This window comes from Camarhynchus parvulus, chromosome 4 (genome assembly GCF_901933205.1).
Source record: "Camarhynchus parvulus chromosome 4, STF_HiC, whole genome shotgun sequence".
Lineage (NCBI taxonomy): Eukaryota > Metazoa > Chordata > Aves > Passeriformes > Thraupidae > Camarhynchus > Camarhynchus parvulus.
Genome location: NC_044574.1, coordinates 53,251,265 through 53,272,105, shown reverse-complemented (window position 1 = coordinate 53,272,105; position 20,841 = coordinate 53,251,265). Strand labels below are relative to the sequence as shown.

Here is a 20,841-nt window from a genome sequence, read left to right as displayed (position 1 = left end):
AAGAATTCCAGCACCTGCCCTTAAGGAATGCCAAGGTGTTTGGCTGCTCCCAGAGTTCAGGGAAATGCTGCTTTTCCAGTCACTTAGGGCACTGCTATTCAGGAGGGTTGATCACCACGTGGAGTTGCCTTCAGCTGCAGGAGAGCAGCCCAGCACAGACATGGATATGTGCTTCCAGCAGAGGAAACTTTTGCTCGTCTGGTCTTTTGTCACAGTCCTGGCTTCCTTCTAGTTTCCACAGAATGTTGTTGACGGATACACTGGGGAATGAGCTGGCATGGGAGCTTGTCAGTAGCACAGGTTTGTTTTCCACAGGGTGTTGCTAATGAAGCTTTGTCAGTAGCAGACATGGGTGGGAAATCCACACTATCAGGCAGATGAAAAGCGCATCCAGGAATTTTCTGTCCTTCAGGCATCATTACTTAGTCCCCAGCTTGCCACATTTTCTTGAAGATAAAGCCAAGCTTTTCTTACTGTTGGATTTAAAGCCTCTGAAGGTAACTGTTGTTTTTCTAGGTCTCTTCCTGATTTCCTGGCTCATGGGAATGGTTTGGTCTCCAGAATAGTGTAAGCATTGCCTCAGCTAAACTGTTTTTTAGCACTATCACCTTGAGGCGGGTAAAAGAGGGTGCAATGATCATCAAAGACCAGTGGCTTCATCACACTTGGGAGGCAATGCTGTGAAAAAAAAAGGCCAAAGTGAGATCTCTGAACCAATAAGTTATTTCTTTTGTTCTAGGAAAAACCTAGTGTTCTTTGGTTTATTTGCCTATCAAGGTCAGAAGGGAAGTGCTAGGAACAGCTCACAGAGGGTTTTTTTTTAAAGCAACCAGATGATTTCCAGTTCCATTTATCTGATGCCAGCTTTGCCATAGGGATAGGCTGAAGTTAGACCAAAGCAGACAGCAATCTCCTTCATCAGCTGCCGCTGCTCCCAAGTAAAAGAATATATAAATGTCTCTGAAGGCTGAAAATGTGCCCAGAGGCAAAGAATATATTGGAATACACTTTAAAAACACAGCTAATACATAATACTTCAGCAAAGGTATGTGCTTAGTTTGATCAAGAGTGATGCTGGGGATGGAATAGGACTCTGCCTTAGCTGGATCCCAATCACAGCTGAGCCTTTAGAAACACTCATGCTGTAACCATGCAAATTTCTCATCCTGTCCTTTTACTGGAAAATCCTTCTGCTGCTATGTGCTTCATACATACACATAAAGCAATGATTTCTCCTGTTACTACTGTCCTGAGCAAACTAGAATTCAAAGGAATTATTTTTTTGAGAGGAACACAGTGGTCTGTACTATGTAATCAGAACAAACCTAAAGAAATCTCACAGATTCATTGAATCTTATTTTAGATGTAAAATTTTAACTTCCTGGATAGACATATTGAAATACTAAATATACAATGGCTTTAATTTGTAAAATGTGGCCACCTGAAGTCTGATTACATATTTTGTAATGTATGCTTTTAATTCGTGCTAACCAGTTATACACATTGGATATGAGCTTTTAAATAAAAAAAAAAAAAAACAAAACTAAAACTAAAAGCAGAACAGTAATTATGGGTATTGCTTAGGAGTCTTCAGTATACTTTTGGACCTTACAGAGGAAACATTATGACCAAAAACGATAGTTTTTCTTTTGATATAGTGGTATTTAGAGCTCCTCATAACTCTTCATAACCTGATAAGAATTTTCTGAATCATTGCAGACTGTCTACAGAAGTGATTTCTTCTTCCTTATCCTGAGATACCTATTTTCCTGTCTTAAGTGCTGCCCTGTGCATCTCTATATGAGAGAGGAAAGCAAAGTGATTTTTTCACTGGACCATTCAGCTGGTACCAAGAGGCACTGCAGGAAGTGTGAGAATTTATGTCAAATATAAGTGTGTTTGATCTGGAGCAAGGGAAAGCAAAATTCTACCAGCAGTAAGCACACTAGTGGAATAAAGAGCTATTCAATAACATCTTTCTTACTGTTTTTGGCTGGGGTAAGACTTAAAATTCTTCCCAGTGGCTGGTGTGTGGCTGTGTTTTGGATTTGTGCTGAACACAGGGCTGATCATATTGAGATGTTTGTGTTATTGCTGAGCAGGTCTTGCACAGAGCTAAGGCCTTTTCTGGCTTTTGTGCGGCCACACTGGCAGGGAATTTTGGAGTGTGTGGGAGGTTGGGAGGGGCCACAGCTGGGACAGTTGACCCCAAAGGGCTATTCCACACCATATGGCATTATGCTCAGTGTATTAAGGGTGGGGAAGAAGGAGGAAGGGGAGGGGATGTTTGGAGTACTGCCTTCCCAAGTAGCCATTACATGTGACAGGGCCCTGCTCTCTGGAGGTACCTGAACACCTGCCTGCCCGTGGGAAGCACTGAATCAATTCCTTGTTCTGCTTTGCTTGCTTGTGTAGCTTTTGCTTTTCCTAGTGAACTGTCTGTATGTCAACACATGAGTTTTCAACCTCTTGCCTTTCTGATTTTCTTCCTGATCCTACTGGTGAAGGATTGAGTAATCTGTGTAGGGCTTGATTGTTGGCTACAGTTAAACCACAACACAGGCATAGAAACTCTCATTTTTTACCATATCACTTTTGACCCCAGGTGCTGAGCAGACAGAGAGCCCACTGAATGACCAGTGTTTTACAGATGTTGGAGCTGCCAGCAGAGGTAGAGGAGAGAAATGATGTGGCTGTCCATTCCTTGGTCTGAATAGCTCTGAGGTAACAAATCCCTACGGATTCAGACTACTCTGCCTAAGACTGGGAATAGGTTTTCTACTGGTGAAGCCTGAAGAATGAGGATGACAGACTGTGGCTGTGTAGCCATGGTGATCTTACTGAAGTTGTTAAATAATCTGGATGATCAACAGTACCTCTGCCAAGGTGGCTACGCAGTCTATGTAACTCAGGGGGGAGCAAACCTGATGCTCTCCTTACAGTGCCTGGGGAGAGGTGAAAGTTCCTGAAGATGGCTCAGGTTATGCAATGAGATGTTCAGGGATTTGTCTGAAGTCACAGTGTTGAGTGTGTGCCATTAGGACGTAAAAGATTAAAGTGTTTCTAAGATCACACTCTTTGGTCAGCTCACTCAACCATAAGTAACTCACCTTGTCTGAAGAACCACAGCTGTGACCCTGAAAATAAATTGTGTTCTTCTGCAGTACAGAGCAGGGATAACTCTTCTGTTAGCAGAAGGGTACTGCTCTTTTATATAATGTAGCCTGGTGACTTAAATGTGACAACCCCAGGAGTGTGTTTGCATCTTCACAATCCATTTCCACCTCCCAGAAAACTGCTTCCTTTACCATCTTTTGCTCTCACAGGAGATGAGAGACTCTCAACATCTTCGGCTGAATGTGTCAATACCTATAGAGTTAAAACTCATGGAGTGAAAGAATATGTGTTCAGCAGCACATATGAGTGTAGACTCTCATATGGACAATTAATACAGATTGGAAACTTGAGATCCAGCTTCTGATCCAAGCTCAATTTTTAAAATTTCCAAGAAAAGCCCATGAGGCCAGCCCAATATGCAGAGATTTCAGTAACATGAATACACAACTAATACAAAAAATGCGGCACCTATGGATTTATGCTTACAGGAGTGGGCAGCATATTGAGTGGGACTTTTCAGGATAATTTTGAATCTAGTCCTGAGTTTCACCAAATGCATCCAAGTGCTGATCTTTTCCTGGGTTCAGTTTACATCAAGACAAGCAGCACTTGGATGTGAACTAATGCTGAAATAAGACTTATAATGAGCTTGGGATTCAGATCCAGCATACAACAATCTGAAAAGGGATATCATGAGTTTCTTACAGTGCCAAGATTGTTTTGCTAAATAAAAACAGCCTTCAAACAATTTTATCCTTTCATTTAAAGCCCAGGCATGTGCTAATGAAGTAATATAACCAATAGATTTTCATTTTGGAGTATTCAGAGAGGGAAATAAACGCTACTGTAGTGAAATCTACCAACCACCAAAAGCCAGACTCTTCTGCATTACTTTTTTCTGCCCCAGCAAAAATCTGCAGTCATTTCTCTGAATTTAGAGGCAGAATTAACACTTGCAATGAAGCGACACAAAGCAGAATCCAAGCTTTTTTTGCTATTAGGCACCCTTATTGCATAATAAATGCAGTATGTAGCTGCTGTATTTTTTTTAATTAAAGTCAGTTTGTGTTGAAGTTGCAAATACAGTCAACACTTATTTACCATTTATTTTGTCTTGGGATTTCTAAAAAATATGGGATGCTAAATGCTAATTCATGTGATTGTACTAATTCAAAATCTCAAATATAAAGCTCAAAAAGATAAGCTCTCACATGAAATTGCTTGTATTAGTCTTTAAATTAAATTGCTCATTAGATTGTCTCCTGTGTCCTATATTCAAAGGTCATGTACAGATTTCACTATGAGTAAGAAAAAAGAGAGGGGAAATAGTCTCCAAAAGCAAGCACAACTGCATTGCATATCTTTTCTAGTATGTTGTATCATAAAATTGCATCTGGTTTACTTACGCAGTAAAAGCCCGTGCTTTCCAAGACAATAAAACAGAAAAATATGCCATAAAAGAGGGAAATCCCAACCCTTTAGCACACCTAAACTTTTTCACATGGAAACTGAACGCAAGACACTGTTATGCAAACCTTCTAAACAGGAAAAACCATCACAGAGATTTATTTGACTGAAAAAAGAGCTGGTGGTTTATCCCCCATGTCTGGTGTTTTACTCTTGAGTTTATTGGTTTGGGGTTGGGGTTTTTTCGAAAGTATTTTCTGAAAAAACATGCAAGGAATTTACCAGCTTTTCCACTGTGCCCCTGTTAGTCATCAGATTTCCATGAAATGGGGATTTTGTGAAAAGGTGATCCTCAAATGATATGAAGCACACCCAGAAGATGCTGTTCTGTTTGCAGGTGTGTGAGCTTGCTTTCAGGGATGTCTTGTCCATAGACCTTAGTACAGCACTTGTGTCAGTGGCCAGAGGCTTTTTGAACTGATGTGCAATGGTCTCTCACATCTATATGGTTCCTGACCGGTCTATTCTGTTGCTGCTTTGTACCCACTTTAAAATTTCATGTGGTATTTCTCTATGCAATTTCTACAGCAATTACCTTTTCTCTTTCTTTTCCTCCAGCAAGAAACTAAGCAGCCTTACTCTCAGAGAGATGGAGAATGGCAGAAGAGGAGGAAAGCTTTCATCTCCTCTTTCCTGGCTGCAGTGTTCAACCTTGCAGCTACTAGGCATAATTTCATAGAGTGATATAGACTAGAAAGGACATCCAAAGGTCATCTGGTCCAGAACCCAACTCTAAGCAGGGCTGAGATCATATTGCTCAGGGTCTTGTCTTTGAGTTTTGGGTCAGGTTTTGAATATCTCCAGGCACAGACATCACTGGTGGGTTCACAGTGTGAACTTCTTCCTTATCTCTGCACTGTTAGCAGCAGTGTGTGCAAATGTTCAGAGGAAAAAGAGAAGACACGACAAATGTTCAGTTTTTTGTAGCACACCAGTTTTGTCAGCTCTTTTTCCAATAACAAGGTCATAAGTTTGAACCATCCAAAGGGCCCATGTGATAAGTCACTTGTCCGTACATGTACATGTGAAAGGAAAAATAACTAACAATTTCAGTTTTTATCCCTCAGGATTACTTCACAGTACATATTTTTCCACATTTCTATTGCACCATTAATCTTCATCCTGTGCCTTCTGCAGACTTCTTTTTTTCCTCCCACATAGGCTGCCAGGGTCCTGCTTTCCAAGGGGTCACAGGTTGCAGAGGGATCCACAGAAACAGGAAACCAGGCTTCCTCAGTCAGTTTTGAAACACCAAAACCTGTTTCCTTTCTACAGAAATAAAGCCTGTCAGGGCATCCTCTGGCTAGGCTCACTATCTGAGCAGCAGCCCAGAAGGAGAGAGAAGCCACAGGATTTCTTGTTTAGGAAATAAATGTGAGATAACTTGTAGCATTTACAAACCATCAGAATGAAAGATATCATATTCTTGCTGCTCCTGTTGCACTTAGAGAGGGGCAGCACTGGATTCAGCGCTCTAGGAAAGCTCTGGATCACAGGACAAGGCGATGAAACCCAGACAAGTCACTCAGACTCAACTCCATCTCTGACCACAATTAGGGGGTCACCCCACTCTGAAATTCAAGCTGCCAGAGCAAGAGCCTCACAGGGACCTCCTTTTGCATCTACAGGCGAGACACTGGGAATGACAGCAGTGAAGAAAACTTCCAGTCCTACAATGTCTACCCCTGCAAGTCAGTCAAATGGACACAGTGATGGTGACTCTGGCAGAGACAAGACGGGGAGCTCATCTCTCAGCAAAGGGACCCTACAAAGCACGGCTGGAGAGATCCCTCTGCCTCAAGGGCTCACTGCAAGCCTGGATATAGCTACAGGGAACAGATCTGTCAAGCAGTCCTCTCGCAGCACTGGTATCACCAGGAGCCAGCAGGATGCCAACTCCAAAGCATCTGGATTTGAAACTACCAGGGGAAAGTAAGCTACGTTTATTTTTTCTTTTCTCCTATGTCCTGCTTGTTTTCCTGTTTCCAGTGGCATAATTGGCAAAAGTCCTAGCAAGTTCAGTAAAATTATTTTTTTACCTTAAAAAAGACCATCTAAAACAAGCAAGGGAACAAACTGGCAGCATTTACTCGGGCAAAACCATTGTAACATTTCTAACAGAGTAAATGCTGCAATGTTTTATTCCTTAGGGTGGTTATCTCAAAATCAACAGGGAAGTCATTATCATATATGGGTAGGAAAAGACTACAATAAATGGCCCCCTGTTTTATGCACAGTAAACTACTGTTGATTTTTTCCTTCTTTCTTTTCTTGTGGATAAAAGAAATTGCAAATGCACTATTTCATTTTGAACCTATTAAAAATATTGTGTCTGTAAACTTCTCCACTAAATTGAAAATACAAGCAATTAAATGTACAAAACGCATCAATGTCTGACAATTTGAAACATCCTATTCTGTGATAAAAAACTTATGAAAAGTGATGTTGTAGATGAATGTGCATTCAGAGCTCTAACTTAATATACAATAGCTGTGCATAATAGAGTATATCAAACTGTACTGTCTAGTTTTATAGTTCTGGAGCACTCAATTCTTTTCTTTGTTCCCCAATGCCTTCAGTTCTCAATGATGGTATTAACACTGACTTTGCAGATATTGCAAGTTTCCCTTAATTGCTGATATATAATCAGATACTGGTAGAAAATGAAAGATGCAAAGGAATGGTTGTTTTCCATAGTATTTATGGAGAGTGAGCTTTCAGAATATAGATTTCTTCTTTTGATACTACTTTCCCATGTGGTACCATCTAAAATCATCACTCCTACAATTTTCTTGCTGTGTGTGGCTGGGAGTTAATGTTCTTTCAAGTGAAAGAAAAGATTCCCATTCACCTGAGCATGTTTTGGATGGTGTGTAAGGAAAATAATGCATAAGGACCGAAAGGAAAGGAGTCCTTTGCTTGGAAGACAGAGCCCAGTAAAGGAGCTGTTTCCCAGACAGCTTTCCTAGCACACTCCTTAGGTACTGAAAGTCATCTGTTACACCACCTTACCACAGTGTTTGGCAGAATGTCTGAGTTCACCTGAGTTAAATGGAGTCTCTTTTTACATGAGTGCTTATAGCTACATCTCCACTGAAATAAATCCTAATACATGCTAACCTTGGTCTTTGGCTTTTACAGCTTCCTTCAAGAACTGTATTCCAATTAAACTAATCTTCAGCAAAACTCTGTGAATCAGCAATTTTCTACCTTTTACTTGAGATATAAATACAACTACCAAAAAAATGAGTCTCTGGTGAAGATGGTCACATATTTTATTTATCATAATGACACATGATTGCAACTGCAGAGAGGCAAAAGAAGCAAATCTTGTATTTGCCAGCCCCTAATTTCATGAGTGGTCAAGGAGCAGCCTGCTATGCAACATGCATATTGGAGTCCACTGATCCAGTTAGCAATAAAACCAGGATTGCATATCACATTTACAGGAATGTGTAGCAGCATGAAACCCCAGCACAAAATTGAATGCTGAATCCCCATTTTCTTGCTCAAACTGCTGAGCTACAAAGCCTCTCCGTCTCTAGCAAATATCTACAGTTTTAAGTTTGGCTCAGTCCTTTTCACAATAAGATTCTTGTGCTACAAGGCTTGCCTTCCCACTGTATATGAGTATTTTTACAATAGGATGTGGTCTTTTGAACTTCCCTTACACTTTTGCCATGACCTAGACTGTGACTTAAGTCACTTCACTGTTCCACCTTCCTTTCCTTATGGATTAGACCTGGGTGAATAATAAACTTGCTTGTGACTCATTTTTCTTTTTCAGCAAGAACATGAGAAAATGCCTAGTCTAGGGTGTTGACTGTTACCAATCACTGTGAAACACATGAAAAGCTACTGCTGAGAAAATATGCGTAAGACAAAAATTTTTATTTTTTTAAGTGCAGGTGCCATAGACTACACCCCAAATAATTTGTCCTATATATTTTCTTTAGAAAAAAAACAAACATAAAACAAATATAGTGAGAAAGATACTGCAAAAATTCCAATAAGACACAGATTTCTTCAAGGTTTTACTCATTTGAAGCCTGAGCAGAGCATGACTCAATAGCAGATTCCACAGCTGTAAAGTGTACTGTCTCTGAGGAAATTTGGAAGAACAATTCGCTTTTTGAATTTACTTTGAATTAAAGCACCTCCTTGGTTATAGTCTGTACTCCAAACTGAATTTTTGAGTGACCTTGTAGGAGCTGCACGACTCTGTAATCCTTTATGGCAACCCATTGTGCTAACATATGTGCAGAGATGCTGATGTTAGGGGACTCCATATTTCTAAATGGAACAATAGAGAGAAATCTGTGAGACAAGGAAAGAAAACAAGGAAGACAAGAATGAGCATTTATTTTTAAACATACTTATAATTTTAAAAATACCAATACACACACTTTGTTAGAGAGTCTGCAAGGCTGTCAGATTGTCCACAAGGTACAATATGTGTCCATTGTACAAAATTAATTACCCAAATACCCCTTTCTCAAGGAGGTCACGTGCCTTAGTGGCTTAATTACAAAGATAATTCCCTTTCTGTCACTACCCTAGGTTATGTGAGGACAATATTATTCACCCATACCTTACCACATGCACTCTAGAACTAGGCTGGGCTTTGAACCTCTCTCTACCACAGCTTGATGTGGTATTACAAGGGCTAAATATTGGGCATATCCTTTTCTCTAAGAAAATTATTCTCTTCCTTATTCTTCCCTGGCACAGAAATGTAATTAAATCCTGTTCTTTCACATTGGAACAATTTTATAATTAACCTTAGAATAGGTACAGGAGAACACAATTTGTTGCTGCCTGCTCTCAAACCATTTTAGAAGAGTGTTTTCTGTGGTGAGGTATCCCCCCTTCAGGCAGGGTCTGCACCCAAGCTTTCATGAGGATAAGAAAACTTCATAGGGAGCATATCTGGAACGGCCTGAGCTGAAGGGAAATTAATTTCTTCACTCCTAGTAATGAATTTGACTTACCCTCTGAAATGTGAAAATTAATGTCTTTACAAATATACATTTTTTTTTATTTCTACATATCTTCAAAGTTTTATGCAGTCTATATCAATGAATAAAGAAGTAATGGAAACCTAGAGTGAGAGAATTTCTCTGAAATTAAGTGACATAAATCTGAGTATCAATTTGGTGTGAAAGAAGAAAATTTATGATGCATTCTTTTCAATTGAGTTAATTTGAGATACATGTTTTTCAGCCTGTGGAGAGAGACAATTGCAGTATTTTACTGTGTGAAGCAGCTTAAACAACAGTGGTGCAATGGAGTAAGTCTCAGGTGGAGTCCTGAGACCAGCACACTCATCTTTTCACTCTGAACATGATTTTATTAATTACCATCCAAGGCAGCTCCTGAATACATGCGACCTTCATTCAGGTTGTAAATTAAGCACAGTATCCCCACACTGCTGAGTGGCTCTACATTACTCTTTTCTCTTATTGTTTGTATTTTACACTTTTTCCAGTTCTCTTGAGGGTCTTTATAAACTTCCTTTACCATTACCCTGGGTAGTGCTGAGGTGACAGTATTTTATTACTAAGCACAGAAAGGTTTAATAGAGTCAGCACCAGGGACAAATTTGCTTAGCTGTCACATGTGATAGGAGTGCTGAAATATTTCATTCGCATGACCAGATGTGTGCATTTCTCTCTGGAAATTGCTTTTGCCTATATCAGCTTGGTAGAAATCTAGTGTACTGGCAAATTAAAATGAATGGGTAAGTTCAGCAGACAGTTCAGATACATGAGGCATGTAGAAACCTGATTTAACTGCCTAGTTAATGCAAGGTTCACAGTCTCTCTTCATCATGTCACTTTTTAATGGAGCAGAGAGAACAATCCTTGAATCGATTTCCTAAGATTTTGCATCACTGTGCATTTACAAAAAATACAGTCACACATGGCTTAGGTTTCTGCCTCACTGGCTATATTCACTATGACCTGGAAGGAAGGAAGAAGCTCTTACCCAGGCCTGAGGTTGCCTTGGTGGCTGTGTCAGGGTGTGTTTGACAGTCTTTTTCCCCAGAATGTTGTACTACAGCTATGCAGATCTTTACAATAAGTCATTTTCCTCCAGCAGCACCTTGAATGTATTTCTGATGCTTGGCTGTAAGCCCACCATCCAATTTTCCTACCCATGCTAAGCTCAGTGTTACTCCCATAGCAGTCCCAAAGCAATGATGGCTAGTAGAGTCAGGACAGACTGTTCACAGCAGGACAGGTAACATAGCACTGGGGGAAAAAAATCACTTCTTAGCCAAAGTTGTTTTTGAGATATACACAAATACTTAGCCTGCTCAGAGCCTTGGTTTTTAGTTTTTCTGTGATCAGAAAAGACACCACTATACAGATGATTTCTGATTTTTTTCAGGATGGTAAGGAAGGTTTCTGCTTGTCTTATTACACTAACTATTGCATTAATGATCATGCTTATCTTGCTCTTGTTCTTTGTTTCATCTGCCATGGGAACAGCAAGGATTAGAAAGAGATGGTTTTCCATCCCTGGAATGTCCCTTCACCCCTGTGAATAGATTAGGATTACTGTACCACACTGGACACAGTGTTAGGATTTACCCACTAGCCACTGCAAATGGTCAACTCTTTGTGGCAACAAAAACATCTGCTCAGGTATGCAGAGAAAATAGGCATTCTTACAAATCTGAATATAATTAACATTTTAGAGAACTAATTCTAGAGTAGACTTGGCAAGAAGAGGACTGCAGCAAGGTGTGTCCCCATGTGTTTTCCAAAGGCATTATCTGTGTTGCCAGATAGAGAATGCAAGTGTCGCAAATGTCACTTTTTCTGCCAAATCTGTTACAGAGCATCTATTTTGTATCATATTCCTGGTAAGCAACACCATTGGTCATGAGGAAAAGCCTGTGGAAAAAAAATCACCTTGAATTTCATGGACTTTGGCTCAGATCCTTTCTGTTCAAGAACCCATAAGATCAGACAGTGACAGCACAAAGATATGTATCTGTATGATTAAGTGGCAAATCAGATACAAAGAAACTGGCAAGGCTTTTAATCATTTAATGAAGGGAAACAAGAAAAGAGAACCTGCCCAAAACAACCCTATAAACAAGGACAGATTCACCCCTGAAACTTTAACAGATCTTATTTTTTATATTTTCATTTTGTCACGTACAAAGGTGGTTTTTGTTTTTTTTATTGTCAGCATTTCTCTAAGTGGAGAAGCCATGTCTGCCATACTGCAATCTCCTTTTCTGTAGATCACAAAAGCACTAAAAAAGCAGTGAACACCAATACCACTGAAGGTTACCTGGAAAGCACTGACAGTAGACAAGGCCAGAACTACCTTAATGAATTTTGTACTCCGGGTCAATTAGAAGATGGAAAATAAATTTATATTCCTGAAGTAAAAAGGAATCCAGACCTCTTTAAAGAGCAGTTTGTCTGCATTTTTGGATGTGTTTTGCTGTTTAATTCTCAAAGATTTGAGATTAATGGATATCTTGTCCAAAGTCTAAATTCTATCTGGAATGGTTTGATTGTGTTAAACGGCTCTGAACATGGAGTGAAAAATCATGTATCAAAGAGGTGATCTGATTTGCAACAAGAAAACATTTTAAATGCTTTAAAAGATTAGTGAAGTGCTAGATAAGTGGAAATTCTGAATTAATTTTTGCAGCACGAGAGAGGACAAAAAGTAAATAAAAATTCGGATGAAATAAAGAGGCTGTTCACAGTCCAAGGCTTCAGTACTGTAATACAAAAAAAGGAAATGAATGATGAGAGCAGAATTTGTGTTTTGTAATAGACAGGACAAAATGTCAGGACACTGAGTCCTGGAAAAAAAACATTAAACAAATCTTTGACACCTTATGCTCCAGTCAGTGTCAGCAAGTCAGCTGTTTCTCAGGGATAAAAACATATCCTATAACACATTTCACTATCACTTTACTATTTTATAATACATGTCACATGCATCTTTTAGTTTGTTCCATTCCAGCCAGCTTGTAAAACACATTTTCCAGTTTGATTTGTTTATGGCCAGTCCCCAGTGAGTACTGAATTTTTATTGCCACTGACATTCATACATTTCAGAGCAAAGGAAGCTGAGCACTGAACTGAAAGAATTAACTGGTTTTTGTTCAAGCTTATAATTTCTGTTTGAAATAGAGCTTATATTTTTGAAAGATGACTGACGTTCACTTAAAGATATAGAATTTACCATATCACAGTGAGAAGTCTCTGTGGTCACCTAGTGGAATTCAAAGGAAATTGCTAAAGCCAGTCTCCCATGCAATAGCAAAAAACAACCTTGAGAGGGTGCTTGCTATCTTTACAATCTGAGTGTTTACACTGTGTCAGTCAACATTATCTCTCCTCATCCGAACTTGGCAGGTTGTTTAAAGCAAATTGAAAAGCCAGCACCTCCTGGCTCTAGATACTTGTGGCATCTTTGTACATCCCCTTTGCTCAGATGTAAAGGACGATACAAAATTAAAACTGTTGTAGAATCAAGGTGAGTATTTCATTAACTATTCTGTGAAATAGAAATAAGCTGCATATGACATGAAAGAGGCACAACCACAAAGCCGGGCATGAACTTTGACAACAGCTCCAGCTCTGGGCCCTTTTGTATTCCGTCAGCAACACAGTAATCTCATTTTCATGAGTCAGTGATGTTCAGCTGGGCTGATTGAATAGCATTTCTATTAAAAGCCAGGTAATCTAATTTACTCACAGACAAAAGTCAGTCATTTTCAGGTACGATATGAAGGGGGCATGACTGATTCTATACCGTTTGTGGTCCGACTAGCACTGGGGTGGCTTTAGGACCACTTAGAAGCATCTGTGCTTACAAGCAGGCAGAAGGAATCACGTACGGGCGTTGCCAGCAGTTTTTGTGAAGTTTGCTTTTTTTCCGGCAATGGACACGGGGAACATTTTACAACAGGAGGGGGGATTGCAGGGACCTTAAAAAAACTGGCGTAAATTGTACTTGGCTTTTTAGAGGCATCGGGTGGCCCAGCGCCGGCACCTCCGCGGGCTGCGGCCGCCACCTGCCCGCCGTGCCCGGCACTGCCGGCCTGAGCCCGGCTGATCGCGGCTTAGCACCGGGTTTAACAGCGCAAAAACGGGCTTAAGAGCTCTCGAGTGTCCCCCGAAACAGGAGGCGGGGATCCCAAAAGCCACAGACAGGCTTAAAGGCAGCGTCCGGGTGCCATGGATGGGTCCCTGCCCGTTGTGGGCGATTTGTTCCAGCCGCCTGGGCAGGCTCCGGGGCCAATTCCCTGCTTAGGACTTGGAACTGGGAATGGCCCCAAGGCCCAGAGGGCTCTGGCTGCCGAGGCTGCCGAGCAGACGGGCTGACAGCTTCCATGCTGCTCCTCCTGCCGTGCCCTGCTGCTCGGTGTGGGTGCTTCCTCAGCCCTGAGGCCTCACAGCCTCCATGCTGCTCCTCCTGCTGCGCCCTGCTGCTCAGTGTCGGTGCTTCCTCAGCCCTGAGGGTGGGATGTCACATTTGGGTACAGCCAAAGCCCACCGAGTGCAGAGCTGGGCCAGGAACAGTTTGATTTAAGCTGGAAATACCGCAGCAAATACCACATCAAGGAGGCTGCTTCAAAGGCCTGAGGACTCTCCCACACGTTGCCACCAGTGCGTGTTCCTGGCCAAGACATGCGAGGGGAGGATGAAATCTGTCACTTGGGCTTTTTGCCAGCTGGGGACTTGTATTGCTCTTTCTTGTTGTTATGTTGTGAAGGTTTTGTTTTGTTTTTAAATACAGCTTTCCTGATTGAAATCAGGCTCAATGCAAAAGAGACGCTAGGCTCCTCCAGCTCTCAACACAATCTGCATGTTAGAAGCCTGTGTTGATGATCTGGAATAAATTATTCCAGAGAGGGTAAAGAGGATTTTCAGGTTTAAAGTCCTGTTATGCAAATCAGTTGTCTTCTGTTCTGCCTTTGCATTAACACAGCCTGTCATAGTTCTTCTGCCACGCTTCATCTTCTATTTCCAAATCTACATTTTTTCAGACAATTTGATTTCAAAATTATATTTACATTCTTAACGTCTCTTAATGAGCTTATTTCATTGGTAGCATAAACTTAATTATGAGTCACACCAGGGGCTCTTTTGCTGTGAATATTTCCTCCAATTTAGCCTGATCAAAGATTGTTGGGCCATGTGAGAACCACAGCTTCAGACATTGCACTCACGTACATTAACAATGAGTTAAATATTTTAAATGGAAACAATCTGCTCAAGTTAGTTACATTTTTGGTAGAGACCAGAGCCTGAGTTCAGACTGTCTTTAGAAAACAAGAATAGCCCTTAACATTTGGGGTGTAGTGGAACATATTTTCCTTTGGAAGGCATCTCCAAATGGGCAAGTCCCAATAGTTGTTCCTCAAAGCTAGATACCCTTAGTAATAATAATAATAATAATAATTATAACAAAAAACAGTGCGAATTTTTAAAGGTTTGGGGGGGAGGTAGGGTTGTTTGGTTTTTTAATTGAAAACCATATTCCAGTGCTTTCATGTCTTTTGCAAATTTTTTTAATGCCTGTTTTAATTATTTTATCTTTTCATTGACCCCATTTGCTCAGGTGTAAAACGACTCTCAGTTACTATGATGTATACCCCAAACATGTGCACTGCAGAACAGGCTGTCAATGACAATATTGCTGTACATCTTCTGTTTCATCCCTTTCTCTGGTGGGCTGTCAGATCTGCATGCAAGGTTAAAGTGCAAGCTAGGGAGCCACAGGCCCAAGTCCCTAACCTCACCCCTGCCCCACTGTAGCCCAGATTTTAAAATCTGACCCCTATATTTGGTTTCTTTATTTTCAGAGGTGGATGCTTAGCACCCAGCTGCCCAAGGCTTTAGCTCCTCACTTCCTAGAGATCTAATGTGGAACAGGAATGCACAAGTGGTACTGCCTAACAGCTAGAGATGGCATCATTGCTTCAGAGGTTTTCTGAGCAGACTTTGTATGCCATCAGTTAATTGCTAAGATTTATTTAGGAATTTAGATATTTACATTCTCTATACTTAGTTTCAATCATAAGCAAATCCCCATGCTTAGTCAGAGCTCTTCCTAAATAGATCAGTGTCAGTCTGGCCCAGAATCACTTCCTGCATTTGTTAAGAAATATTTAGTATCCCATTAATATGCTGGGAGGATTTTTTCTTTTTTTTTTCTTTTTTTTTTTTTTAATCTCTGTGCTACACTTCAGAGGAAAAAAAATACAGGTTTTAATCTTGGGTATGAATTTGCAGAACCCTCACCACAGCTGTGAAAGGGAAGAGATCTCATGCCTGCACTGAGCAGGATAACAAGCCTTGATGGACCTAAGCAACCTCACCTGTAGCTTCCACCCACACCCCTGAGCCAGGACTCCACTTAAGCCCAGCCTTGAGCTTGTGTTACTTTCCTTATAAGGGTGCTTGTCTTTAGCAGTCTCCTGGACCTGGCTCCTTACCTGGGCCCGGCTGGGCTGCTCCTTGACCTGTTCCTGCCATGCCCCTGCAGGTTCCTGGTGCTGTGGTAGCTCTGCTGCTGGTGAGGTCAGTGCCTGGCTGGTGTGGCTGACCCTTTCCTTTGGAAGAAGCCCCACTCTTGTGCTCCCTGATGCTCAGTGAGGAAGCCCCCAGGAAGGGCTGTTTTCCTGGCAGGGCTTCCAAGGGCACCAAGTCCCCTGTGCTGCTGGTGTTTAACTCAAATATCATTACTACTTTGTTCCTACTGCCAGTCTCTGTGATACACGAGACTGTGAAGGACCCACATGCCCCACTCAGAGGGGTGGGTAAGTAAACTTCATTATCCCTTGCAAAACTTGAAAGACTAAAATTTCCTCTTGTTTTTGCCGATTTTATGTCTCTCAAATATAGCTGCTTCTGACTTCCCCAGAGAAAGTGAACAGAATACCTAATATTTATGCTCCTGCTTGATAGCTGCATTTGACTTTTAGTAAATATTTATGGAGTCTTTAATTAATACACACAGATAAAAGACAGTAACTAAAGGAGTGAGAACCTAAAGGAAACATCAAAAAGAGCACAGCCTTTTAATACCTAATTAAGAAGAAATACTATCTTAATGAAAACTCTCAAGCAAGTAGAGAGTGAGTGAGCAAAATCAGATCAAAGGCACTCAGTAAAAGCCCATTTTATATGAGGCACATTATTCCTCAAATAAACAATGTGCGTTGTGAAAGGGAGTGCTGCAATAATGGCAGTAGAGATATTATGAGATTAAATCTGTTAGTTTTAGCATCTTTCTGGCTTATCCTGCTTTTTTTCTCAGGAATCATTTTCCAAGTACAGCACTACTGAGCTTAATGTGTGTACACTGGTAGGATCTCAGTAGACAAAAGCAATCACTTAAGGACAGATGCTGATACTATTTTGTGTTTTGTGCTGTTTTTCATGTTTGAAACACTGTAAATCTATACTAATGCCACTTAAGTAAATGGAACTAATCTGGTCTTAATTGTATTTTGATTTTCACTCTAAGGAGCCCATAGCGAGGTATGCTATCTGGAGTAAATATATATATTAATGAAGCATGAAAAGAACTAACTTTAACTGGAAGAAAATGTTAGCAGTAAAACACAACACAGTAAGATGAACTTTAAGTTCTCATATGCAAATATTGTTTGGAAGTTCTTGCAGCTCCACCAATCCTACAACTGAAATAATATCTAGTCACTAACTTGCCAAGTCAAAAATTACATATGTTTCAGCATAGACAAGGGAATAATGTGATCCTGAGATAGGCTGCACTAAGTTAAAGATGAAAGTAAGAAGTCAGCACTAGGCCAAATAGGCATTTGTTCCACCAGGAGAAAAACAATAATACTTTCTTTCAGGATGCTTTCCAGTCTGCAGCTGGGAGACTTCCCGAGACAAAGATTAAAGTTGCGACTTAATGATTATTAAAAAAACCTGAACCGATAATACCCTATTGGTATGTTTTTTTCATTAAATAGTTGTACTGCTTTTTAATATCCCTTTTGGCTTCCAAATTCAACACAGTCTATGACTATGGAAATGCTGCCTGACTCTTCATTTTTGTCTTCTTTAATTTTAAACCTGTTTTGTTTTGATGCCCATTTATCTTAACAAGACTAACTGAATAATTAATGTCATGACTTCATATCCCTCCTGCTCTTCATTTGTCTTTTTTCCACCTCTCTTTAGGGTGTGGGACCAAACCTGAATTCTCTGTTCGAACTCGCTATAAACTCATATACAGCAACAGAGAGTTCATGTATTGAAGCAGTGGTGATTACTGTTTGTTCTTTAGTCCTTCCCTAATAATTTCAAGCATTTATTACTTAGCTTAGTTAAGGCAAACCAATAAATTGGCCTATTGAGAGAGCCATGACTCCAAGATGATTTTTTCCTCTGATGAGAGCTACTGTATGTAGTGATACTATCTCTATAAGCCTATATTTGTAACTGATTCTGCATTACAAGACCCTTTTCTGACACCTACTTAGTTGGAAACTCGGTATCATGAGACTTGTGCAATTCTTCAAGCTGAGCTTTTTTTACTGCACAAAATGATTTTGTAAAATTCTGTATAACCCTGCCATCCCCCTATTTACTTACTTCCCCCCTAGTTAATTAATATAGTGCCTATTCTAGATTAATGTGGGATTGTGTTGATAAACTGTGTCTTGAAAAAGCAAACTAGTCTTTCATCCCTCTGATTTAATGCCTTATTTATATTAGGATCTGTCTTCTTACTATGTAATAGATTGCTTCCCCCCTGCCCCTGCCATATCTTTTGGTGAGTGACCTTGCCAAGAGCCCCTGAAAATCACACATTTATCTACCTGCTTCTGATTCAAGGAACACCAATATATATCTGTGGGATAATTTCCCTGTACAAATCTGTCCTGAGCCATTATTCGCTTTATAATTTTGACTTAATTCTATTCTCTACTGTAGCCAAGTTTCAAAATATGATTCAACAGTTTGTATTTGCTTCCAACTTCCTTAGAAACCTTTTCAAAGAAACCCAGCAAACCACCTCTTGCACTCACCAGCTCTGGCCCCCCGTACTGCAGTGATATAGTGATATAGAGTTTGATCATTTTGTATGTGACTGCCTTCTCTGGATGGGCATCCAGAGGCACAAGCAAGTGTGGAGCTGCTGCATGTGTTTGCTGTGTGTGGATTTGACCTCACAGTGCACTGGAAAACAAGGTCTTCCTGTACTCACGGTATTGCTGGGCCAAGGGAGAAATACTAGAAAGGCTGTCCATAAAGTGAAAGCTGTGGATGATTAAAAACCTCACTGAAAAATCCTTTGAATTCTGGATAAACAGTTTCTGTAGTTGGAAAATTAGGTGTATTTTAAGACCTGTCATTACTGTCATCTAGGAGAGCTTCTTTGTTCTTGGAGCTCCACAGATGTTTGCAAGTTAAAATACAGATTTGCTATATGAATGTAAGTAGAGATGGAGGAATGATTATTTGTTTTATTTGCTGAAGCACGAAGACCAAGTAATTGCCCAAGACAACATTGGCAGTTTGAGTGAAACAAACTTAATTTTTGTAACTTACTCCTATTCGTAAATTATGGGTTTAACTTTCACAATTAAGTATCATAAATGGTATGGTGGAAAATTTTATTTGTACTTTTAATCATTTTACCTTCTCTGTTTTGCAGAAACTGGTGTGCTTATGTCCATACCAGACTCATACCTACAGTTGTGGTGGATAACCTAGAAACCTTCTCATCAGGCAGAGCAAAACCTTGCACTTGGCAAATTGGATCCTGTGCTCAGAGGTATGGAGAACTGGGAAGAAAGACTATCTGCAAGCACTTTAATTACAACCAAATACACCATAAATGTGATTATGACTTGAAAAATTGAAAGGGAAACGAGAGGGAGCATGCCCTCACTCTGGCACCCTCCAGTCAGTTCAAAGTCTTCGAGTCAAAGAGAGGTGCACAAGTACAAAGCTTTAAAGCACACACAGGGAAGAAAATCCTTTCTGTGCAGTTTTCCAAGCTTGTGCTCTGTTGAATCAAAAAGCTTCCCCTGAGAGGCATAAATATTTTTATTATCTCTCTGCTTAGTGCTTATTTCTGGCACAGCTTTGGTCAGGCAGTGAACCTAGACAAGTAATTGGCCTGGGTGGAGCTTGTAAATAATACCTCTGTTAAACACTCAGGTTGTCCTTTGTGGTTTGGGTGCCTCATTGTATTCTCTAAATGTTAGCTTTCAGTCATAAGTGAAATTGGATTTTCATGCATGAATTTGGAAAATGGCAAAATGAAACAGCACCAGCAAAATGGAGGTTTTAATGTGCTTTTCTCTTGACAAATTTTAAAAGCCTCTTAAAAGTCCGTTTGACTGTTCTGGGAATTGTCCTCTAGATGGTATGGCAGAACACACTTAAAGCTTTGAGTTGAAACTGGGAATAGCTTCCTTAGCATTTGGTGACTCTGAAATGCAGTTGACTGCATGGCAAAACTGTGGAGTGGACCCTGTGCTTGAAGTGTTGCCAATTTTGTTATTTTGCTGTAGGTTCTTTTCATATTTCATTTGCTTTAAGTCCTTGTGCTGCTCCTATAAATAAGGCTCTACTACATAAATTTCTGAGACTCCTTTACATGAATTTTTTAACGTGCATTATTTTTGAAATTGCTATTCCTGATTAACTCCTTTCATGGACCCTTCATTTTTATGAGTGGTTTTAGGAATGGATTATGCTAATGCAGAATAAGGGGTTTTTATCATAAGACCATCCATACAGCAAAATAACCAGGAACTGTCTTGAATTCAGTTCACCTTAATCTTTATTGAGTTCTTGCTGCTGAAAAAGCCATTTCTTAGAGCCAAATCTGGCTGGGGACACATGCAAATCTTCTACCAGCTGCTATGAGAATTTTAATATATGTAATATTACATCCCTTGGGAAAGGGTGACAACATTAACTGGAGTGTAAAATAAGGTGGCATTTTTTAATGCATTGGGAGGATATTTTTCAGTCTGACAGCCTTTAAATCTGTCTCTTTCTGGAATGATTTATACAGGGATTGTGTGTACGAAACAATTCAGTAACTGTTTTATCATCGTATTTTCTGAGATTTTAGAGGTTCTTTGTGTTAGTGCTTATAACTAGTAATAGCATGTGACATTATTTTTTTTTAACTTTGTATGTAACATCTTAAAAGGACAAGGAGAGCTGCTGTGGTTTATTCTATATGCCCTGCTGCAGCATGTTCATTCTAAAC

The 20,841-nt window shown here is 40.1% G+C and overlaps 1 protein-coding gene across 1 annotated transcript in view; it reads left to right on the top strand.

Annotated features, from left to right (window-relative positions):
- Nucleotides 1–5,924: 5,924 nt before the first annotated feature.
- Nucleotides 5,925–20,841, top strand: part of MMRN1 (multimerin 1) — a 38,962-nt gene continuing 24,045 nt past the window's right edge. Inside the window, exons 1-2 of the mRNA XM_030947779.1 lie at nucleotides 5,925–6,516; nucleotides 19,267–19,386. Of these exons, the coding sequence (XP_030803639.1) occupies nucleotides 5,993–6,516; nucleotides 19,267–19,386 (644 nt within the window). The 5' untranslated portion in view covers nucleotides 5,925–5,992. The remainder of the gene's footprint in view (nucleotides 6,517–19,266; nucleotides 19,387–20,841) is intronic.